The sequence below is a fragment of the Microchirus variegatus genome (assembly GCF_963457635.1).
Source record: "Microchirus variegatus genome assembly, chromosome: 18".
NCBI lineage: Eukaryota > Metazoa > Chordata > Actinopteri > Pleuronectiformes > Soleidae > Microchirus > Microchirus variegatus.
This window is the reverse complement of record NC_139819.1, coordinates 21,725,693-21,750,684: the sequence shown is the minus strand read 5'-3', so window position 1 is coordinate 21,750,684 and position 24,992 is coordinate 21,725,693. Positions and strand designations below refer to the sequence as shown.

At 42.4% G+C, this 24,992-nt stretch overlaps 1 protein-coding gene across 1 annotated transcript in view; it reads right to left on the bottom strand.

Moving 5' to 3' along the window:
- pdlim2 (PDZ and LIM domain 2 (mystique)) overlaps positions 1-24,992 on the bottom strand; it is a 57,190-nt gene that overhangs the window by 17,908 nt on the left and 14,290 nt on the right. Inside the window, exons 2-6 of the mRNA XM_083904736.1 lie at positions 22,481-22,602; positions 17,352-17,503; positions 8,689-8,758; positions 8,446-8,591; positions 5,955-6,018 (exon numbers count right to left, since the gene is read on the bottom strand). Coding sequence (XP_083760862.1) covers positions 5,955-6,018; positions 8,446-8,591; positions 8,689-8,758; positions 17,352-17,503; positions 22,481-22,573 — 525 coding nt within the window. The 5' untranslated portion in view covers positions 22,574-22,602. The remainder of the gene's footprint in view (positions 1-5,954; positions 6,019-8,445; positions 8,592-8,688; positions 8,759-17,351; positions 17,504-22,480; positions 22,603-24,992) is intronic.

Below are 24,992 nucleotides of genomic sequence, written 5' to 3'. Positions count from 1 at the left end.
TATTGGAGTCGACGTTTGTCCAGATTTAGTTTTGGGAAGCATGTATTGCACTTGAGGGACTAATTTCAGCCTTTGCTTTCACTGCAGCTGCGTCTCCTCCACTCTGTCACGTTAAGGACGACGTGAAGCAGAGAGAGCGTAGAGCAGCAGGAGGATCTACAGTCACACACTGAACTGAAAACATGCGTCATCTACACAGAACACGAGGAGACTCACTTAAGCCCAATTTACACTACTGCGTAAAGTGCTCTACGTAGGTTACGGAGAGCGATTGGTCCTCAGGACAGGCCGAGATAACGCCGCTCCGAGCGTCCACAGAGGCGGAGCTGATCACCGCCGACAACGTCGCTGCCAAACTATAAATACGTCATATCTTACCACACACACAGCACATGTTTAGACTCTAAATGGCCAATTTATCGCCTCAAATGAGCTTAAAACTGCGTTCAGTGACACAGAAAAGTGGAAAAACGGCCACCGTTTCAACAACTCTTTCTCTCTCGGACGCCATTGCTCACTGTAGCCAAAAGCACAACAACCTTGTGCAGCGACCCCTGCTGATCGGGCGGGAAATTGCAGTGCGTATCCGGCACCACGACGCAGAAGTATGAAGGCGGAGAACTAAGTGTAGCAGGTCACTATATCAACTCAACTTACGACTTTGTATCTCATAATTACAACTTTTTATCTCATAATTTCAACATTTTATCTCATAATTACGACTTTTTAATCTCATAATTTCAACTTTTATCTCATAATTACGCCTTGTTATCTCATAATTACGACTTTTAACGACTCTCGAACACCATTGCTCACTGTAGCCAAAAGCACAACGACCATGCGTAGCGACCCCTACTGATCGGGCGGGAAATTGCAGTGTGTATCCGTCACCAGGACGGAGAAGTATGAAGGTGGAGAACTAAGTGTAGCAGGTCACTAAATCAACTGGGGTTGGTAAGTTGCAGCTCCAGTAACAGGAAGGAAACCTAAGGAAAACGTAATGTTTTTACACTTCTTACTCATGTTAAAGTGCATGTACAAACAAAACCTTCATTTTATTTGACAAAGTTATGGACATGATGGTTATAAGTTGAGTTTCCCCTTAAAGAGCCGACAGAGAAACCCCGTTTTGTGGACGCCAACTTTTAACCATTAAGACTCCGACGCTAATCAACTTAAATATTCTGTTTATTTTTCATGCAGAAAGTTGAAGACGTCATTTCTGGAACAAAGTCCGATGCATTCAGGCCGTGTAATCGTGCCATCTCGGTGGACTTAAAGTGCACAGTGAAGCTCGAAACGGTTAATTTTTCCAAAGATCTTTGCCAGCGAATACGAAAACTGAGTCACGTTGACGTCGAGGTCTGCTCGATTTCTGCTATTTGTGCGTGAACATCTAAGTGGATTTCATTATAACGTGCTCTGAACGAGTGCGACGGTGCAGTTACGGCTCCAGAGAGTGATCCTGTGTGGTTCTGCACAGTGGTGTGATGACTAAGTACAGTTCCCTGAACACACCACACTCACCCCCCTTCACTTCTTCCATCTCCCATCACACAACGACAGGCCTTGTGACGCAGGGGGAAAAACCTTCCACAGCCTCGGCCATCACAGCCACTATTGTACGGGGACATTTTCTCAGGACACCCAAGACCCTGGAAAACGGCGGATCGTGTTGCGTAGCCCCACTCTCCTCATTCTCATTCAGGGAGGTAAAAGAAGAAGAAGAAGAAAAAAAAAGGCGAGCCTTTTAGGAGCTTTTTAGATCCGCCGATCACCTGATACTGAAGCACTCTGCACCTCTTTAGCAGGACACAGGCTCTGCGTATGTCAGGGCTCACTGGGCGACTGTGTTCCTGCCAGCCTGAGCAGCATAACACACACAGTCTGTCCACGGACGGCCTCTCCCGAGACATTTCCCCACCGAGAACTCTGAAAGAACCTCACTGACTAATCGCAGTTCTGCGGCAGGAGGGAAGAGGCTCGGCCAAAACCAAAATTCTCATCCACTGGGCTCAATAACGATGGCGCAGCAACCTATCCTAATCAACTCAAAGTACTGTTGATATTCTGAAATGCATGGAATAAACAAGTTGAAAAGCGTGATAATAAAAGAACACTGAGTTGATGCTGGAGTGGAGGGAGGCAAAAGGAATGTAGTGTTTCCCAAAGGAAACCAGAGGATGCAAATTCCGACGTAGGGGGAAAATGAGGAGAACGGGAAACGAACGAGCGACTCCATAAATACCACAAACACGCCGTGACAGCGGCCAGTTTCAGTTCCCGGGGTTCACTGATGGAGCTCGGCCACAAACATGCATGCTAACGTTCTAACGTCGTCTCTCGGCGAGCCAGTCGAGGAAGTTTCACCGGCCACGACGTCTCCAGACTCCTTAACGTAGGTTTGGATCAATGAAAACGTCACCGTGTGAAGGGGAGGAGCTGCGATCGGGACCAGTGTTGTTTTTGACAACCATCTTAGATTTAGTCTTAGTCTTTTGTACGAAAATGCTTATTAGTTTTAGTCAAATTTTAGTCACTTCTATATGTGATAGTTTTAGTCTAGTTTTAGTCGACGAAAACTCAAAAAGGATTTAGTCTAGTTTTAGTCGAAAAAAGTATAGTCTTTTAACAAATGTATTTAAGTCAATAAGTATTGGAGATTGTTGTTGGGCAAGTGTCGCACATAAGTTGTGAAAATAGCAGCAGATCTATAAGTTCAACACACTGTGAGCTTGCAGATTGGCTATTATTACACACAAAGAGATCACCACACTGTCACTGAATGTAAACATGGCTAAACATGCTGCTAAAGAAACACACATAATGAATTGACATTAGCGTAACAAAAGCTAACTTTAGCCACTACTACTAACTACTGTGTCCAGTTATTGTCATGTCCTGCTTTCTTTCTGCCGCTAATTATCCATCTGTTTGTTGTTTGCTAACACGTTAGCATAAAGATCGCTAGCTTAAAATGCTAACGAGTCCACTTAGATAAGTGTCGGGTTAGAAGAATTACAGTCGCAGTTCAGTCCCTCTGTGGGATTCCTTATCCATCGTCATTCAAGCAGCATCATTGCAGAAGCAGTAGCGGGCCGAAAAAACGAAATGTCATGCGTTTCAAACGTCTGACAGACCACCCACTAACATTTTCGTCCATTCTCGTCTCGTCAACGGAAACTCACACAAGTCGTGTCGTGTTTTCGTCATCAAAGAGTCTCGTTTAACTCGTCACCGTCTCGTTATCGTCATGAAAAAAAGTGGCGTCAACGAAAAGATTTCGTCATCGTCATCGTTGACGAAAACAACACTGATCGGGACCAGGATTGGTACGATCGGATGTCAGCGTAGGACTTTCCAGCAGTTATTCAGCGTGTGCAGTGTGAAACCAAAGTGCGATTGTCATGATCGCACTGTGATTGTCCGATTGTCATCAGAACCCGTATGCTTTGTCGGTTTACAACCTATTAAGTTGTGTTTAGAATAAAACCCCTTGAGATGTCCGTGTTCTGGTCGCCCTTTCCAGAGGTTTATTGAGCTGTACGAAGCAGCTGTTAAAAAAATCTGGACAGTTGTAAACCGGTGTCGGAAACAGGGGAAAAGACAACTCACTGCTGTAAAAGAAAAAAAATATATCTTTATATTAGGGCTGCAATGATTAATCGACTACTCAATGAATCCACCGACTATTTTGATGATCGATTAACCGGTTTTGGCGTTTTTTAGCAACTTAAGCGTGAATATTTTCTGTTTTTTTGGTCCATAATAACAAATAAATCATTACAAATGTATAATTTTGGTTTGTGCACGAAAAAAGACACAATAATTTCCAGGTTTGGGGGGAAAAAAATAACAATTTTCAACATCTCATAGATCAAACTAGATTCTACATTTTCCCGAAAATGTGCACCAAATTTAAAAATTCTTCAAAACTCTAAAATAAAACCATTACAAATCATGAGATCCTGGAATGACTGGATGGATGCAGGCTCTCCCTTGTAAAAAAATCCTAAATATTCATCACAACACTGTGTCCTCTCACTTTCTCAGACTTTATAAAACCCATCATCCAGATCCACCATCGTACATCACAACCGTACCAGTGTTTACAGAATCTGCAGCGATCATTAAGAGCTCCAGGATTCACAGCTGGAACTCCAAAACGGCTTATTTATAAAAGCTCTTCAGCCAAACGGGATCCATGACACAGTCGAGCTCATTCATGTCCAAGTGAAGAGAACTGGACACCAAACGGCTCCATCATCATCATCATCATCATCATCACCATCTGCAGCAGCAGCGTCGTTCGCCCGAGGCGTCTGTCGCTCAAAGTCGACATCACAGATCACACTCATGTCGACTCAATATTGAGCAGAGGTCAGACGGTCAGACGCATGGACACTGTCTCGCATTCCTGACGTCTCCGTTTTATCCGGGTAACCTCTGATAACTCATGAGATGTGTGGCTTGTGTGTTTATGGGGTTAGTAGCTGCTTCCACCTGGATGGATGTGACCACTGTGCGAAATACGGGGGGGTCTGAACATGTTACAGTGAAATTGGAAAGCATGTTTTTTTCCTAAAGATTTTTGTCATTTCAGTTTTACATAAATGATCTATATACATAACACACTTTGCATGCTTTCTTATCATTTTTAACCAGACAAAATGTAAATTATTTTATCTCTAATTGTGTATTTTTAATGTTTTGCTTTCCAAATGGCGCTGTGGAAGAGGCCCCACACAAGCCCACATCTGGGGTAGTGACACAGTATTGTGCAGCAAATGTGAGATGGACCCCCCCCCCCCCGATTATTAATGGGTATTCCACACACTGGATGTGACCATAATTTGTCACGAACGAAGCCTAAAAACCAGTGACAGTCAGAGTAGCTTCAGTTTAGCCGTGTTGAGTATTTGTTGCCTTTGGACCGAAGACATCCAGGGTGACCAGGGTTTGGTCAGATTTGAGAAGTCTTGATTTCCACAGAGACCGATGATTGAAAGATGTTCAGAGACAGTTACGTCAAACATCTACAGAGGATGAACGATGACTCGCTCGCGACGCTGCATCCGACAACAAAGAATCCCAGCCTCGAAAAAAAGGGAATTCAGAAAAGTTTCTCGATCCTACAGGGAATGCTCCAGTGTTTTTGAGTTCAAACCTCTGCATATTTATCCAACTTCATGTAACGTCCAAGATATAAAAAAACGAAAGGAATTTTTGGTGTCGTCGCAAAAGGTCTTGTATGTTTTTCCCCCCGCTGTCATCTTCGCATGTTCCGTTTGTTGTGAGACGAAGCATGTCAGCATAGCTCAAATAGTTCACGATGAACTTTCCCACAACACATTTTCTGCCTTACAGAACCCTCAAGTCTCCCCCTCTCGGTGCTGGAATGGCCAACAAGTACAGCATAACTCAGCCGCAGCAGTCTGATGATAACCCCGAGTCTGCGTTTCACCGCCCTGAGACAAATGCGTCGCATTTTCAGGCGAAAACGAAAGGTTAAGGACATTGTTTCACAGGGATATTAATCTGCAGCAGACGCCGAGTGAAACGGCTTCAGACTGTTGTTGGACCTAAAGTTGCAGAGGACGACCTTTTTAAGTTTATTCACTCCCTGCTATAAAAATGTCAAACCCCTCTTCTCTGTATCCTGGCATCTTCTGTGGCATCAGAGAAACAATAAGAGAGGAAAAAAGCTTACGATTTCAGACTAAATAAACACAGTGCAGCCTTTAACTACAGCAGCAACAAAGCAGCAGAGAACTTCATTCTGTACGGGGGGAAAATTATGGACACAAACAATGTGTGTGTGGTTGGTGAGTCATTTAACGCTCCCTATAAAGAGTCTACATCTTAAATGAAGACCTGGTGCAGCTGGAATCATCAAAGGAGACGATTGTCTTTGAATGGTTAGAAACAAGAGGAGGATTTGAGCAGAAACTAACCTGTGACAAAGGTCTGGACAGACTGAGAGTCTTCTCCTCTGGTGACCATGAGCGCAGCTGGACACTGAGGAAAAAAAAGAGAGTTTTCTTATATTTAACTGTGTGCATGAGGCATAAAAATGAGTACAATTCTTAAGTTAAATGAAGTAAAACACACTTTCTTTAGAGCCTGGTCAAGCAAGTTCTACTCAGAAATATTCCAACGATCGACAACCGATCGCTAAGATATGATCAAGGACCAATTCCAATTCCTATCTTAACCCTCGAGCTCAAACCCTTAATCTTAACTGGCCCTCAAAACCAAGCATTGAGGGTTATTTTGTCACTTAGAAATGGGACACCACTTAAATGCAGATACGTCTTCAGACTGTAGGGGGCAGAATAACGCCAAAGCTGCGTCCAGTCTGTCAAGATGATCATACAAATACAAATACAAATACCACAACCACGGACATATTCAGCAGACAGTTACCACACACCACGGCTTATTGAAAAGTTAACCAAAGCAAACCATCGCTTGTCCGCACCGGCCAGCTATTGACAAAAGATCGTAAAATAAAAATAAATGTTACGCAACAATGACGTCAGTAATCCATAATATGGGCCTAAACTAAGATAATACAATGGTTTTCATCATTTTTATATCTCTATTAACAAAGAAAATACTTCATTTGTAGCGTACTCGTTTCGCTGCTTTCTGCACCATCTTTGTTCTATCAAAACACCCAATGCATTCTGGGTAACCCTTGCTCCCAAGGGCATTTTTGAGATTGAGGGTTAAGCAAGGAATTGGAATTCACCCTAATACTCTGTATTCTATACTGAAAATATCTACAAAAAGTGTGCAATAAAATTAGCTTTTAAGCGGAAGCACTTTGACATTATTGGCTCTAAACACTTAAAAACCCATGATTTCCTGCATCATAAATCTTTGTTACCCAGAAAGCTGCACATTAACAGATGGATGAAAAACAACCATTACATACATTAAGGATGAGGGCAGTGCAGACGAGGTCGGATTTGACCTCTGACCCCACGCAGAGAGAAGCGAGGTGAACGTTCCACACTTTATGCCTTTTGTTAAAAGCGTGAATGCAAACGGTGGAATGTGATATCCTGTGCACATCCTTTGTTGCTACAGTACAATCCCACGGCTCCGCGTGCTGTCGGTCCGTCTCGCAGCTACTGACTCTGAGCCTGTTGTGGCGTGGACAGAGCGCTCGATGCAGCCCTTTGTCCACGCCTAAGCCTCTGGTGAGCAGCACACGCACAGGTTTGTGGAAAAGCTCAACTCTGTTTTGAGATTAAATCGCTGGATTAGTTTGCTGCCTTTGTCCTCTCATAAAGACAAGTTTGAGCTGAAACACAGTGGATGTTAAACCTCCATATCTAAACGTTACACTTTATGGACTTGTTTAAAGCTCCCATAGAGTGGTCCTGTTGCACATATATGTGAGTTATGGAGGTCTACTTACATACATTAACTTGTTTTTATGCTCAAAAACCTCCTAGTTGCTGTAAACGAGCCGATAGAAATCTCTCATCAGCCATTGTGTTTCATACTGAAATCTCGCCCCGAGAAGACGGACTGTGTTGTGATTGGCCTGCCAGCATAGAGTGGGGAGGTGTTTCTCGAGCGACAGCGTCTTCTGACTCCGGGTCGAAGGTCGTCAAAGGGACTGCGGCGGGGAGTCGTGACGAAGCTATTTTTAAACACCGTTTTGATAATGAGGAGCAGTGCATCCACCGTTCCAGAGGGGGGAGCTGCGCTTCTGAGAGCGGGTGTGCTGATTATGTCACTTCCGGGTATTGGCCAATCACAAGACACGTTGGGAAGGCTCTAACGCTGGCTGGCCAATCACAACACACTCTGTCTTCTCGGGGCGAGATTTCATTCTGAAACACCGTGGCTGACGAGAGCTTCAGTAAGGAGAGATTTCTATCGGCTCGTTTACAGCAACTAGGAGGTTTTTGAGCATAAAAACAAGTTAATGTATGTAAGTAGACCTCCATAACTAACATATATCTGCAACAGGACCACTCTATGTGAGCTTTAAACAAGTCCAAAAAGTGTAACGTTTACATATGGAGGTTAAAAACCACTGTGTTCTTCTTCTTCTGCGGTTCAATGTACGCAACCTGATGTGCCTGGACTAGTGCCCGGAGCAGGAGGATCTGCTGTTCAGGAGAATCGCTGTTTACGTAACCGGACCGGGTTTTGTTCAGAGATCTCGCTGAGCCCGCGATTACAATAAAACACAGCGTTCTCAGCAGTGGCTGAACTGTTTGTTTTGAACCTTCAGGGCTTCTTAAACAAGGTAATGACGCAGATACACACTAAAAAAACAGCGTTAATTGGAACTTCCGCTCTAGGTCCGCTTTAAACTGTGATTAATGCAAAAACAAAGAGCATATTTGTGCGACTTAAGCCAGATAATCCTTTCACAAGATAGCATTTCTGTACTCGTGAGACAGAGACGGGTTAGCTAACCTCTTGTTGGAGATGGGCGTCGGCCTCTTCCCGTCAGGACTGGCCGGAGGATCAGGTGAATACGGCCCAGGAGACAGTGACGCAGGGCTGGAGATGGTGTACTCTCTGTAGTTCTGGTTCTCGTCTCGACTCACTTTTACCGACTCCTATGAAAAAACATCACACCAAAAGGAAAGTTAGCAGTGTTTTTTTCCCCGATCGTATCTGGAGATTCAAAGCTGGTGCGATGCTGCAGCTACTGACCTGGAAGCGTCCAGTGAGTTGTTCAGGGCTGCTGATGCCGTTGGTTTGTCTGGGGCTGCAGGGATCAGGTCTACAGAGAGAGAAAAACACCGGAATAATTAACTTTTGGAGTGTTGATCAAACGTAAAGCTGCAGTCAGAGCGTTTGGTCGAGGACACGATGATGAAGCCTGGTTCTTCAAGCTAAAAAACCTGAACCTCGTGAGACCATTCAGGTACACGAGCGCGAGCTACTCATGTCTACTTGAAGAGTAAGAACAAAGCATCATCTCAAGACTGTAAAACATGGAGAAAGGAATCCAAATCTGGACCAATCTTGATCCAGAACTCCGCTCACAACTAATGTCCAGCTAATAAACCCTTTAATAACGTGATGTTGGGAAGAGACAGAAGAGTTCGACGTGGAAAAGGCCCCTTAAAAATCACATTCAAGCTCAAAATATTCAGCCTAGAAGCTCATCAGACCCCCGCAGAGGGTGCAGTGGGTGTATCTTGGCCTTGGGGTGAATTCCAATTCCTTGCTTAACCCTCAATCTCAAAAATGCTCTCCCTCTAGTCCAAGTGCTGTCCCGATTCTCAGAAAAATTAAGTTGAGGGCCAAGTTTAAGGGCTGTATTGCCCTCAATATTGAGATTTTCCCGAGACCACCCTTGGGAGCAAGGGCTACCCAGAATGCATTGCGTGTTTTCACATAACAAAGATGACGCCGAAAGCAGCGAAACGAGTGCGATACAAATGAAGTATTTTCTTTGTTAATAGAGATGATGAAAACCATTGTATTATCTTAGTTTAGGCCCATATTATGGATTACTGACGTCATTGTTGTGTAACATTTATTTTTATTTTACGATCTTTTCTCAATAGCCGGCCGGTGTGGTTTAATTTTCAATAAGCCGTGGTGTGTGGTAAGGGCCAATTCCAATTCCTATCTTAACCCTTAATCCTAACTGGCCTCAAAACCAAGTGTTGAAGGTTATTTTGTCACTTAGAAATGGGACACCCCTTAAATGCAGATACGTCTTCAGACTGTAGGGGGCAGAATAACGCGAAAGCTGCATCATGTCTGTCAACTCCAAAAAAGAAGAAGAAGAAGAACACATTTACGTCAGGATTATTTATGACCATCCGTTTGTCAGTCAAGTTATTAGGTTGTCAGTTAGTTATAAGATGATACTCATACAAATACCACAACCACGGACATATTCAGCTGACAGTTACCACACACCACGGCTTATTGAAAAGTAAACCATAGCAAACCATCGCTTGTGCGCACCGGCCGGCTATTGACAAAAGATCGTAAAATAAAAATAAATGTTACGCAACAATGACGTCAGTAATCCATAATATGGGCCTAAACTAAGATAATACAATGGTTTTCATCATTTTTATATCTCTATTAACAAAGAAAATACTTCATTTGTAGCGTACGCTTTTCGCTGCTTTCGACGCCATCTTTGTTATGTTGCGCACGCAATGCATTGTAGGTAGCCCTTGCTCCCAAGGGTGGTCTCGGAAAATCTCAATATTGAGGGCGATACAGCCCTTAAACTTGGCCCTCAACTTCATTTTTCTGAGAATCGGGACAGCACTTGAACTAGAGGGAGAGCATTTCTGAGATTGAGGATTAAGCAAGGAATTGGAATTCACCCTAACTGTCAGCTGAATATTTGTATGAGTATCATCTTATAACTAACTGACAACCTAATAACTTGACTGACAAACGGATCGTAATAAATAATCCTGACGTAAATGTGTTCTTCTTCTTCTTCTTTTTTGGAGTTGACAGACTGGACACAGCTTTGGTGTTATTCTGCCCCCTACAGTCTGAAGACGTATCTGCATTTAAGGGGTGTCCCATTTCTAAGTGACAGAATAACCCTCAACACTTGGTTTTGAGGCCAGTTAAGATTAAGAAGAGCACTCGCAGACCTCCACCGAGGCTTCAACGAGGTGTTTTACTTCCAGTTAAACCCATTTCGATGAAAACATAACCTCCTTGGCAGAGGAAATAAGACGGCGATTGTGTTGTCAAGACATCAAAGTGGGAAAATATTTGTGGGCAGACGAAGTAGACGTTAAAGTAAAGAACAAATCATGAATCGGCGTCGGAGGCATCAGAGATGGGCAGAGCATCAAGAATTCAACCTTACATGACTAACAGACAGGGATTAACGATACGATCGTGCTGGTGTTTGTGTGCACGGGCGGTGGAAACATCCAAATATCTTCCCAGGAACGGTTTGTCACGGAATTATTTGCCCAAACTTGATTTCTTGAAAAAAAAAAAAAAAGAGAGACTTGAGCCAGGCCTGAAAAGTCGCTGCCTGAACTCTGCTCCTCCTCCTTCACTGAAATAGAAAACACATTCTGTGAGCGAGTCCATAACTGGATTGTTGAAGGGGAAAATATGGGTTTGAGTGTAAACGCCAATGCAAACACACACAGTGCCCCCGTGGCTGCAGGGCCAGAGGCTGACTGGCTCGAGGCTGAGCTCCGGGGTAATGAGGCACACAGGAAGGCCTGGATGCCTGTGGTAAATCACCCAGAAACACACCTCTCGTGGCCTGGTCTGCAGCAGAGAGAGATGGCAACGGGACGGAAACAGACACAGCAGCCGTGAGACGTTTCTTCCTGAACGTGGCGAGCAGGAAAAAGTCACTGCTTGGACTTGGAGTCGTCTTTTTCTACCACGTTCGTCACGAGAGAAGCTGTGGATTCAGCAGACTGCGTACAGGTGCTCACAGGTTCTCCTCACAAAAGAATTCCTGGTCAAAAACGCCGACAGTGACTTCACACCGCAGGGATTTTATACCGGCATAAATCAACGCGTGAAAAACCTCTGGCTGATGTTAGCGGCTCACAGCTGTGAGACCTGGAGCCGTCACACGCTCACCTGCCTCAGGCAGATTCCTCAAAACGTGTCCATCACCATTATCTGTGAACTTCAAGTCCTCGTAAAAGGGATAAAAATATCGTCGTAAAGTGATAAAAATGTGTTACTACGCACCTCATTAAATAAACGGCTAAAAACGGTCGCTAAGTGTTTAAAAAATGTACAGAATATTAACATTAACAGTGGCATTTTTCATGAAGTTTTAACCGCAGTTTTAACTAGGGGTGGGGGAAAAAAGTTGATTCACTAATCCACGATTGTGAATAGATTCATAAACTTCAAAAATCCATAAAATAAAATAAAATTATATAGAAAAAGTTTCTATTTTGAAAAAACCACATAAAACACCAGTTTGTGTTATTTGTGTACAGTTTATTTTTGTAACTTCTGGGAGAAAAAGGCAGCTAGTTTAAGCTTTTATTTACGTAAGTTATTGTTTTTGTACAGGAAGTAAGTTTTTATTTGTTTTGAATGAATAAATGTGAACTTTTGTCTTAAGTTTGCCTTTGTGTGATCACATTATCACATTATCTTATACAAACTGGATTGTTTTGATGCCATAAAGGCGCCATATGTAAGAATGTGGCCAAAAACGGTTACTACATTCAAATTCAAAATACCGAGGTCTTTTAGGTTTCGTTTTCTGACGTAACTGGCAACCCGTGGTTGCTCGGCAGCTGAGATTCTACTGACTGCAATGACTGGTAGACGGCGGTAGGTGGCGTCACATGACGCCAAAACATGATTTCAAAACATAAACATGATTTGCAGTTTGCAAAATATTTTCTTTAATGCAAATATTTTGTCTGTACTGTTGTTGTTGGTGAGTTCAGTTTGTAATATGAACATAATTCCTGAGTCTCTGTGACATATTAGGAGGATTTTATGGCCAGTTGCTTTACATTTATTACATAATGCACCTTTAACTGATGACTGAAGTTTTAGGGGGCGGAGCATTAACAGTGAGATTTTACAACCGTGAGGATAAAGCGGTGGATAATGGATGGATATTTATGGTAGTGTCGTAAAAATAGGTGCTGCAGATGTGCAAAGTTCTGCTTCAAACTTATCTAAAAAAAGAAGCTGCAGGAAAAGCCTAAAGGCCAAATCATACTTCTACGACTGCGTAATGCGTTATCCGACTGCGTTATCCGACTGCGTAACACTTTATCGGACTGCGTTATCCGACTTCCGACTGCGTAACGATTTATCCGACTGCGTAACGCTTTATCGGACTGCATTATCCGACTGTGTAACGCTTTATCTGACTGCGTAACGCGTTATCCGACTGCGTAACGCTTTATCCGACTGCGTAACGCGTTATTCGACTGCGTAACGCTTCATCTGACTGCGTAACGCTTTATCCGACTGCGTAACGCGTTATCCGACCGCGTACCGCTTTATCCGACTACGCAACGCTTTATCCGACTGCGTAACGCACTGCAATTTCCCACCCCATCAGTAGGGGTCGCTACGCAAAGTTTGAGATTTGAGGCGAGAAATTAGCCATTTAGAGTCTAAACATGTGCCGTTTGTGTGTTAAGACATTACGTATTTATAGTTTGGCAGCGACATTTGTCGGCAGTGATCAGCTCCACCTCTGTGGACGGCACAGAGCAGCGTTAGCTCGGCCTGTCCTGAGGACCAATCACAGCCCTTGCCATCTCCGTTGTCCCTCGACGGAGTGACCGACACTAACTCCAAACCCGGTTTCTCTCTCTGTCATGTACGTAAACATGTTACCGATGCAGCAGCAGCAGCAGCAAACCCGTGTCTCTGTTTGAAGCCACAAACCTGTCTAAAACAGCATGTTTCTGCTGCTCCTTCTTCTTCTTCTTCTTCTTCTTCTTCTTCTTCTTCTTCTTCTTCTACACTCTTTCTGCCGCGGTGACAGTCCGTGCCCACATCACTGAAGCAGATGTGGAGCGGCAGGAACAAGCAAACTAATTCAAAATCACAGACAGGGCTACTCTCTCTCCCCCGAGGGTTCCACTGAGCGTAATTCAAACAGATAGCATGTTTTAAAACAGAAGCCTGTGTGTGTGGGGGGGGGGGGTAACAGTGGGATTAAAGACACGGCAGATACGGCAGTGGCTTTGTTCAGGGCGGGCGAGGAGTCATGGTGTTGTTTCTGGCTCGGTGGGAGACGTGAGGTCAGTCGGAAAAAATTCACTGCTGTGTACGTAAGGACGTCCAGGGAGGAAGTGTGTGAAAGTGAATGTGTGTGAGCGACAGAGGCGCAGCTTGTGAACAGACAAGGCAGGCAACTGCTTGGGGCCCCCGAGCTGATGGGGGCCCCCCCGACACTCGGAGCCTTAGGGCTGTTTTTACTGAAATGTGCAGGCAAAAAAAACTATGAAAACCCTTTAAAAAACAATGGCCAATTTGCAGTGACATCTCAGTAGGAAACCTCACTAAAGGGGCCCCACCTCCAGAGGCGATTCTAGAGTCTGCAGGGGCCCTAAAAAAAATTCCAGGGGGCCCCTTCCTTCCAACCAGTGTTCATCACCATTATGTTATAAATAATTTGACACCAATGAAAATAAAATATTTTTTTTTCCAAAATGAATGAAATAACACGGAAAAACCTTGTAATTAAAAAGTATGTGAAAATATAAATGTAAAGAACAATAAAACACTGTAAATAGCTTTTAAAAAACTATATAAACTCAGTAAAAAAACAACAACATTACACCGTAAAGAACCCAGGTGGGGTGGGGCCCCTTTAGGGAGGTTTCCTACTGAGATGTCATTGCAAATCGCCGAGTGTCGGGGGCCCCCCCATCAGCTCGGGGCCCCAAGCAGTTGCCTGCCTTGCCTGTTCACAAGCTGCGCCTCTGCCCACCTCACTTTAACCTGTGTGAAGTTATCGTTCTGCAAGTTGGAAAATCTTTTTTACTCAGTTTATATATGTTTTTTTCCCAGTTATTTACAGTATTTTATTGTTCTATATATTTATATTGTTTTATAATGTTATACAGTGTCATGCATTTTTTTTTTTTTTTAACTAAGTTTATATCGTTTCTTAAGTTCTTAAGTAAATTTACAGTATTTTATTCTTCTTTACATTTTCACATACTTTTTAATTTCAAGGTTTTTCCATGTCATTTCATTCATTTCGAAAACTAAATAAACGTTTTGAACGCATAAATTTTTCGTTGGTGTCAGATTATTTGTAACATAATGGTGATGAACACTGGTTGGAAGGAAGGGCCCCTTGGGAATTTTTGCTTAGGGCCCCTACAGTCTCTAGAACCGCCTCTGGTGAGCGAGAGGGGGGGGGGGTCTGCACGTCTGTGTGCATTAAGAGTGAAGACTGAAGACTGACGACGGCGACAAGAAATGAGAACTGAGCAAGAAACCTTTAATCAAAATGTCAGGCTTCTCTCCAGGAGCCAAGTCTCTGTCGTCCAAACAAGGTCTTGGCAAATCTCAAAAGAGGCTTGAATAAGAAATAAGAAAATAAGAACGCCGGGGGGAGAAGGGACAGCGTGGCTCTGAGAGACGCTGGCATTTCCCCCTGATTACAATCACTTGTTTTGTTTATGCTGCGGTCGTGTGATAAAGTGTTTAAAGACAGAGGCTGGGAAAACTCTCTCACACACACACACACACATTCTTGTACTTGCTGCATACTGAGGACTGGGTTGCTGACAAAGTGAGGACCAGCATTTCCACTTTATAAATCAACACAATGACAAATATCTACTTCATGACTGACATCTATGAAGAACTACTGGTTGCAGTACCATAAAATGTCTGCAGGTGGAGCCCCAGAGCAAAAAGGGCTGGACATTTTTTTTGATTATTTATTTTTGTATTACTTTTGGTCCAAAATTTGACAAAAACGTCACACTAAAATATAGTCCAAAATTTGAAAAAATCTTTTACAAAAAATTTTTGGGTCCAACATTTGACAAATACGTCACACTATATACTATGTCGTCCAAAATTTGAATTTTTTTTTTTTTTACAAATTGAACCTAAGGAAGTGATTTCAATGAAAACAAAGTGAGGACGGGCAAAAATGTCCTCACTTCGTAAAAATGACCTCACTTTGTTGGTTAAAAACCCTCACTGGTCCTCAGTATGCCACAAGTACAAGAACACACACACACACACACACACACACACACACACACACACACACACAGAGACAAAAGAACATTAAAGTCCTTCAAAGACATTCATATGTGAAGCTGTTTTGCAGATGGCTGCGTGGCATTGTGTCAAACTCTGTTTATGAATGAAGAGAAAACTCTTATTAACTAAAGGGAACTTCACACGCCTTTTCACTGTTTATGTGCTTTTTAATCTTACATCAGCATCAGATCTACAGCTTAATAATCCACCGTTTAGAGATGGTAACATTAACTAGGCGCTTACCAACATGCATATAAGTAGCATACCAGCCCTTTATTAGTAAATATTAACCTCTTCTTCACGTTTGCCCCCGAGACCAGAGACAAAAACGTTCATGAAACCATGTCTAACTTTAACAAACACATACATGCTGCACACCCACAGAAAGGTCAGCAACTCAGCTAAAAGCTCATATAAACCATTCTTATGTTCGCCAAACACAGTTAAAACACAGAGTTGTTATTAAACAAGTTCTTTTTAGACCAATAGTGACATTCAAATGGCACAGATGGTGCCAAACTGTGCCAACAGAGAGAACGCCTTGACATCTCTTTACTAAAACCTCTGTCATTTCACTCTGCTTCACTTCAGCAGCATCAGACTTTGCACAGCTCATGTCCACATGTTGTTACATGGCCTCCATGGGTTTTTAAGCTCCTACTGCATATTTTAAAGGTGACATTTGCTTTAAAACGCAATATTTTTTTTAGGCGAGAGAAAAAAAAATCCTTCATTTCTGCTGTGCATTTACTCTGACACAGTGGCATCAGTGAAACTCACAAGTATTATCTTTATTTTGATACCCAGATAATCCACATAGAGCTTATAACTGCAGAGCTTTACTCTATTTAGTTTGGGCATGTCATTTTCGAGACAGGGACTCCAAAAAGAGGGTCAGGGAAGAAGAGGTTATCAACACATTATGTAGGAAAAATCTTAATTCATGTCGTAAGAGAGGTAGAATAAGGTGTTAATACGTGCTTAATGATTACTAATAAAGGGCTACTATGCTACTTACAGTATATATGTTAGTAAGCACCTATTTAAAGGTGAATGTGTTCCCTTTTAATCAGATATTCTTAGGGATAATGGTGCAAACTGAGAGAATGGAGCAGAGTCGATGAGACGCATCGTTAAACGTGCTTTTCTATTTACCCGGCAAAAAAGATGAAAAACTTCTTGCGTTCTAGGTAACAATATAACGTGTCTGTTCTGTCAAAAGCTTAAATTAATTGGTTTTCTTGTCTTGTCCATTTTACATCCGTCCATCACGAGGGCTAAATGACTTTTGAACGAAAACGTAAATTGCAATTATTTTGACGGACATTTAGATTGCTATACGAATGGCACTTTTTACATAATTATTCTCATGACAAACTTAAAATGACGACTGGATGATATTTGTGCAGATCTGTGAGAAACAAAATACTGAGTCTGTACAATATGACGTTTATAGGCCAGGAAAATAACTCAACATCTCACGATAATGTGACGAAGCAGAATATTTGGAGCAGAGAAAACGGTGCCAAAGTGTAGTAAACACAGTAATAACATTTGATGATCTAAGCACCGTCTTCTGCCTCCACAGCATAAACCTGCATCATGTTGGGGGTTTTTCTTTTCTTTACCTGTCCACCACTAGCTGCAGTTGAGTCTCGGAGTTCTTGATCTTGTGTTGCGCCTCAGCGTTCAGCATGTCCGCGGTGTTCGCCCCGTTGATCTCCAGGATGATGTCACCAGGCTGCAGGTCGGCCTGAGCCGCCTTACTGCCCCCGTTGACCTGCGAGGACGCAAAGAGAACCAGGTCCGGTGAGGATTTACGGACTTTGAAAACCGTCATGCGTTAATGCTGCAGCAGCGCGAGATGAGTGAAGAAAAAGACCAATAACAAAAGACAAGAAAATCATATTACAGTTGTTTTTTGTTTTTTTCAGATTATTCGGATTAGAGCTGAGCACTAATGATATACATCGCAATATTACGCGATGTTTATGCACTTAAGATGCAATTCTGTACATAAGTGACTTAAACTTGTATCCAAGACGTGTGAAGTATTTTTGCACTTTAGTATTTGATGGATTTGAAACTTTATTGTGATAACCCAGCTCTTACTGGCAGTTTTAGCATCTTAACCTCTTCTTCACGGTTGCCCCCAGTTTTTAAATGGGTTTTTAATAATTTTGTACCTAAGAAATCTCAAATGCCCCAGATGGTGCCAAACTGTGCCAAACTCGAGAGAACGCCTAGACATTGCTTTACTAAAACCTCTGTAATTTCACTCTGCTTCATTTCAGCAGCATCAGACTTTGCACAGCTCATGTCCACATGTTGTAACATGACCTCCATGTGTTTTTTAAGCTCCTACTGCATATTTTAAAGGTGATATTTGCTTTAAAATGCAATATTTTTTTTGGCGAGAGAAAAAAATCCTTAATTTATGCTATGTTCCATGTACATTTACTCTGACACAGTGACATCTACAGTGAAACTCACAAGTGTTATCTTTATTTTGATACCAAGATAATTCACATAGAGCTTGTAACCGCAGAGATTTACTCTATTTATTTTTGGGCATGTCATTTTCGTGCAGGGACTCCAAAAAGAGGGTCAGGGAAGAAGTGGTTAACTTTCAATTTTAAGAAAAATAAATATCTAAATCACGACGATGTGATATTTTTGCAAGTTTATTAACCAATGAAAGCTAATTTCTCAAGTAAAGAGCAAAGATTTAAGGCCAGTACTGCACTGCTAAACGTCAACCTAACGCCTTTTTGTCACATCATCCATCTTGACTTTTAAAATCCACGAGTAAAAAAAAGAAGAGAGAGACAAGGTGTTGAAGAACGGCTTCACATCTGTAATATATTGTCCGTCTCTCGCTCACAGCAGCCGTTACATGAGGCAGTAAATACCAGCAGACGCCACAGCATTTCACACATGTGGAGCGGAGCAGTGCCGGTCAACAGTGGACGGATTCACGACACCCATGAGGTTGGGTGGGGGGGGGGGGGTGGGAGGGGTAGAAGTCATTAGTGTGACACTCGGCGCTGCTTTGACTGAGCTTGACCTTTGCAGCCGGGGCCTTCACCGCATGTCAAAGCCAATGCCACAGAGCACCACATCACAGGGAATTCCACACTAATGGCCTCAAACACCACGTCCAAGCCACCAGAGCCTCAGCCTCGATCAGCCTCCCCAAAAACACTGGCCGACTCAAACAAAAGAGCAGAAATGAGAGGGTGAAGCTGCAGCTGCTTTGACTCTGTGGTGGCACTGATGTCACTTCTCTCTCATTTAAAACAAAAGAGGCACAAAAAAAAACCATCTAAATCTCACCGTGCGATCAAAGTCGTACACGTCATCGTATTTATGACGATATTGCGACCGTGATAAAAGTCAGAGTTTTTGTTCTTTCCTTGAGATGGAATCTTGTTCCAAATGAAACGGTCATTAATTTTGGGTTTTTACTGAAGGAGGAAAGGAAGGAAAACACTGTTGAGATGTTTGAGGTGTCACTAAAGCAAAAAAAAATATTAGCCTCAAAGTCTCTGATCCGCTTTAAAATGCTTCTTTTCACAAAACGCTCGTTTTCTCCGTTTTTTGGTCAAAAACTGTGTTTTTGGTGAAATCGGCCTATTTTCTAATGCCGATTACTAAAGAACGGAAACGGGTAAAAACACACTTTTTTTCCTGATGAAAGAAGAAAGTCTAGTCTTTCTTTTGGTAGTTTCACCGTTTATATATTCATAGAAGACAATATTCTGTGGGTCTCTAAATATGGGTCAAAATGCTTGAAAAACGGCTGGCATTGTGGGACGCTCTGCTCTGAAAATGACAGGCAGTGAAAGAGTTAATTGCTTTATGTTGTTAGTTTTTGTCTTTTTCCAACCTAATATTTGTCAACTTCTTCTTATTTGGGCACTTGTTCCTGTTTTAGCTTTTTGGGCATTCACAGTGTTGTGGGAGACCCCTGGAAACGAGACGATATAGATCTCAAGTGGTTTATCCTAATAAATAAACTGCTGCAAATGTTATAAATGGAGTTTACTTGCATTTTTACTTTCTCAACTATATTTTTGCACAAGTTTATTTCATTCCCTACCTTAGGGATGCACGATATTATTGGTATCGGACGATATTAGCTTTAAAATGCATTATTGGATATCGGAAAACGCGTAAAGATCCACTATTTTTTGTTTATCCGTTTTGCAATATGCAGAAAATGTGTCGTCTGCATCTGCTGCAACTTACACATAATTATCGGCTACAAACACTCCCGATATCAACATATCAGATATCAGCAAAAAGGTCCAATATCGTGCATCCCTAGCGTGCTGCCGTGTCCTGAGATTTACCAGATGCTTGAATTCCCTGCAGGATTACAAAAGTATCTCTATAATCTATCGAGACTACAGTGTGAACTGATGCTAATAGGACGCTAATAAAGCGGCTATTTGTAAGTTTGGCCGAGCAGGGGCAACACAGCTGCCGTGTTTGTGGTCAGACTCCAGAGGCAATTAAGCGTTGCTGGGGCGACCCACAATGCTGTGTGATTTTGATCATAACACGCCTGGTTTCACATAAACTAAGGGCGGGGCTCTTTCTTGCCCCGGGGGGGGGCTATCTTTTAGGCTGACAGGAATAAAAGAGGGCATTCATTGAAATCACTTTTTTAGGTTTTAAATAGTGCTGTGCAAAAGGTTGACACACGTTTCCATGACGACTGACGGGAAATAGGCGCGCGTGGCGTCATGTTTTTACGTGCCGCGACACCGGACTCAGGGCACCGTTTGCCAGTTACCTCCGTTAGCTCCTTTTAGCGCCGTTAGCACCACCTACAGTGCAACTGGAGCGGTCCGTTTATTCAACAAAAAGAGCAGCGCTAACAAATAACTAGCGTACCTGTGCCTCTGTTTTTTTAAAGTTTAGCGTTACTTTAGAGACTCGTTTTAACAATGGGGGGGTCACGTAAACATGACGTCGCGCACGTCTATTTTTCCCGGTCAGTCGTCATGGAAACGCGTTGTGCGCTAATGTGCGTTAACGTTTGACAGCAATAGTTTTAAACATGCTATACTCAATAGTATAGTATAGAGGTCCTCAATTTGGTACAAAAAAAACTGTTTTCAAGCCCTGGTGTTTCACACACTTTTTGCTCTGGGGCTCCACCTGCAGACATGTTATGGTGTTATGGTACTATGGTGTGTGTGTGTGTGTGTGTGTGTGTGTGTGTGTGTGTGTGTGTGTGTGTGTGTGTGCGTGTGTGTGTGTGGTTAGCAGTTAGCAGCAGGATGAGACAGGCCATTCCTCAAACTTGGCTTCAGAGACCAATTTCATTGATGACGTTTTCCCGCTCTGCAGGAGCCTGGTGTTACCTCAACATATCCGTCTGATATTTGAGACAAGCAAAACACGCTGGTGTTGTTTACCAGGCTGCAGTAACTAAATCTGCCCCAACAGCCCATCATTCATGAGAAGACATGTTTTCCTTGCATAAGTTGTCAGGAGGAGGCAAATAATAAACGCTCTTTTAAGGCCGGGGTTGAAGTTGAAGCTCTGTTTGAAGCTCTGGTGGCCGTCATTTTTCCTTTAGGGTCAAAGGACTGTGTGGAAACAACCAAGGCCGAGGTGATGATGTAGGACCAGGATGTGCAGTAGGCAGAGACTGTGGGTGAAAAAATGCTCTCCCTCTAGTGCAAATGCTGTTCTGATTCTTAGAAAAATTAAGTTGAGGGCCAAGTTTAAGGGCTGTATTGCCCTCAATATTGAGATTTTCCGAGACCACCCTTGGGAGCAAGGGCTACCCAGAATGCATTGCGTGTTTTGACATAACAAAGATGGCGCCGAAAGCAGCAAAACGAGTGCGATACAAATGAAGTATTTTCTTTGGTAATAGAGATATAAAAATGATGACAACCATTGTATTATCTTAGTTTAGGCCCATATTATGGATTACTGACGTCATTGTTGCGTAACATTTATATTTGCTATGGTTTACTTTTCAATAAGCCGTGGTGTGTGGTAACTGTCAGCTGAATATGTCCGTGGTTGTGGTATTTGTATGAGTATCATCTTATAACTAACTGACAACCTAATAACTTGACTGACAAACGTAACATCGTAATTAATAATCCTGACGTAAATGTGTTCTTCTTCTTTTTTTGGAGTTGACAGACTGGACGCAGCTTTGGCGTTATTCTGCCCCCTACAGTCTGAAGACGTATCTGCATTTAAGGGGTGTCCCATTTTTCTAAGTGACAAAATAACCCTCAACACTTGGTTTTGAGGCCAGTTAAGATTAAGGGTTGAGCTCAAGGGTTAAGATGGGAATTGGCCCCCTGCACAAGTCAGTCTAAATAACATTTCCTCCTTCCTGTTTACTTTGTGCCGTTTGTCCGTTTGTTTGTTTATTATCAGTCACAAAGAAAATATGAACGGCAAAAGCAAATTCACTGATGCACATTGTGCAGAAACTCAAATCCAGAGTCCCACGTGCACACTTGAGGAACAGGGAGAACTCCCCTCATCTCACCTCCCACCACAGTGTGCACTGCAACTGTAATCAGCCGGTTTCCTACTAATGTAATCGCCTTCCATTCTATTCCAACAGCTCTGGTAGTCAAGGAAATAGGTGTGAAACGGAACAAAAACAAAGAGAAGAAAAGCGGCCGCGGCAAGGAGGAAGTCGACATCGCCGTTTCAGACTGTTCCGACATAAACAGAGGATATGGCTCGATAAGGTGCGAGGAGGAGGTACCTTTGATACAGTTATGGCCTTCTTAAAGTCCCGTCCACCAAATATTCTGAAGCCCCATGGTGAAGGACCGATCAGGTTCACCGTCAGCGCCATCGAGTGATCGGGTCAGCAGTTCCAAAGCCCTGGAGAAAAAAAGACAAGAGCGAGAATGAGATTCAGGCTCATAAACGCAGAGAGGGAAAATAGTAGATAATGGATGGATGACTTTGACTAATTTTAGTTGAAATGACGATGTTCTCGAACGTCTCGTTTTGTCCACAAACCAAAATGATTCAGTTTTAATGATTTATTTGTTTATGTGGAGCAAAGAAACCAAGAAAATATTCACATTTAAGAAGCTAAAACAATCAGAAATCTTGTTTTAATCATGAAAAAAGCTTCAAACTGATTAATCGGTTATCAAAATAGTTTGACGATTAATTTAGTCATCGATTAATTGTTTCAGCTCTAAACTCATCATAAGTTGATATTAATTGGCGAGCCACATTCAAATGATTTGGGCCGCCAGTTTGAGACCCCTAATTTAGGGTGATTTTCACAACCTTTGAAGGATTTCAAGGACCCGTGGGAACCCTGATTTATTGAAAAAAGAAGGATGGTAAAATGTGGATAAGGCCTGAGTGTCAGTAATACGTGGGAATCACACGTGTACGGCTGAGCGATTCCTTCGTAAGTGACTCGTCGGTCGAGCTTATTAATATCAGAGCCACAAGTGAAGACATTTGCATGAGTGGCCTTTTCATCTCCAGCAACACTTCACTGCAGCTGACCTAAGTCTCTCCGACATGGATTATGTAACCACATCAAAGAGGAATGGCAAGAATCTGAAACCAGAGACACATGATTAACATCGCTTAAGAGATTTTCATTCAATCCAAATGCTCTCGAGAGACAAAACGCAGCGAATGCAAACAAAAAGACAATGTGTCCAACTGTAATCACTGAACATCATGTATACAGCAAACAGTGATTTATAGGCCTGTACAATGGTAGCCCTTTAATCCCGGCCTGTGACAATGGGCTGTGTAAATAAACCGAAATGTTCTGTAAACACAGCAGCTCCTCTATGGATGTTCTACATCAGAATAAAGACGACGTTCATGCAAATTCTGCCTTCATCAAACTCTGTTGTGAATTTCTAAATTGTAAAAACTATAAATAAATCACGTCTGGTGATGTCATCGCAAACTGAAACCATGTGCGATCGCTGCGATTCTGTGAGTCCTGGTTCAGACTGGGCACAAGGTTTTAAGGCAGCGTTGATCCATTTATCACGGTCTCGTGGCTATACGAGACAACATTACAAATGAAGACTACTAATAACATAGCATGTATGTAATCACAGAAACGGAGACGGAATTAACCAAACCAGGGGAAATAAAGAAAGATAATAGAAGTTCTCATGACGCAAACCGACCAAACAACTTTTACAGAACCCTGGCAACTTTTCTCAAAAGCGAACAAATCTCTAGTGCTCTAGTGATATTCAGCATCTTTTCAGTCTTTCTTTAGTCCCTTTTCATCAAAAGTAGTCACTGCCAAACAAATAACCAGACACAAGAGTATGAGGACGACAACAAAGATAGTGACAGCCCACTGTCAAAGCGCATCAGGACAAATGGATAATTTCCTGATATTCAAAAATTCAAAAAATTATTCCTTAAGAGGTTTGCAAATATTTTCAACAGATCCTTGTTCAGGGCGATGCCGACTATTATGATTGCAAATTTCAAGTCATTCCGAGATACTTTTTGTTTTTGAGACTAAAGTCAGCTCACTGTCAAAGTGCATCAGGGCAAATAGATAATTTCAGGAATTTCAAAAATTCATTAAAATTATTCCTTAAGAGGTTTGCAAATATTTTCAACGGACTCTTGTCCAGGGCGATGCAGACTATTATGATGGTAAATTTCAAGTCATTCCGAGATACTTTTTGTCTTTTGAAGAAATTCAGCTCACTGTCAAAGTGCATCAGGGCAAATGGATAATTTCCTGAATTTCAAAAATTCATGAAAATTATTCCTTAAGAGTTTTGCAAATATTTTCAACTGATCCTTGTTCAGGGTGATGCCAACTATTATGATGGTAAATTTCAAGTCATTCCGAGATACTTTTTGTTTTCGAGAAGAAAGTCAGCTCACTGTCAAAGTGCATCAGGGCAAATAGATCATTTCAGGAATTTCAAAAATTCATTAAAATTATTCCTTAAGAGGTTTGCAAAGAGAGCGCAAGAGAGACGTGGGACTAAACTCCTGACTAAAGACATATTTTGTACTGTATGTAATTAATGGTTGCACTCATTTCTGTGAGAGTATGCAGAGCTTGTGTAAACATTGCGACACACCGTTGTAGTTCGCTGTACGACGACTGCATGTGGAGACAGCGCCGTGGTTACAGTGATGATTGGATTTACAGGTTAGTAAAAACACAAGACACTTGCACTGCAGGTCTCCCACATTAACGCTTTCACTGCGGGTTGACTCACTCGCACAGTGCAACAACATGGAAGTGT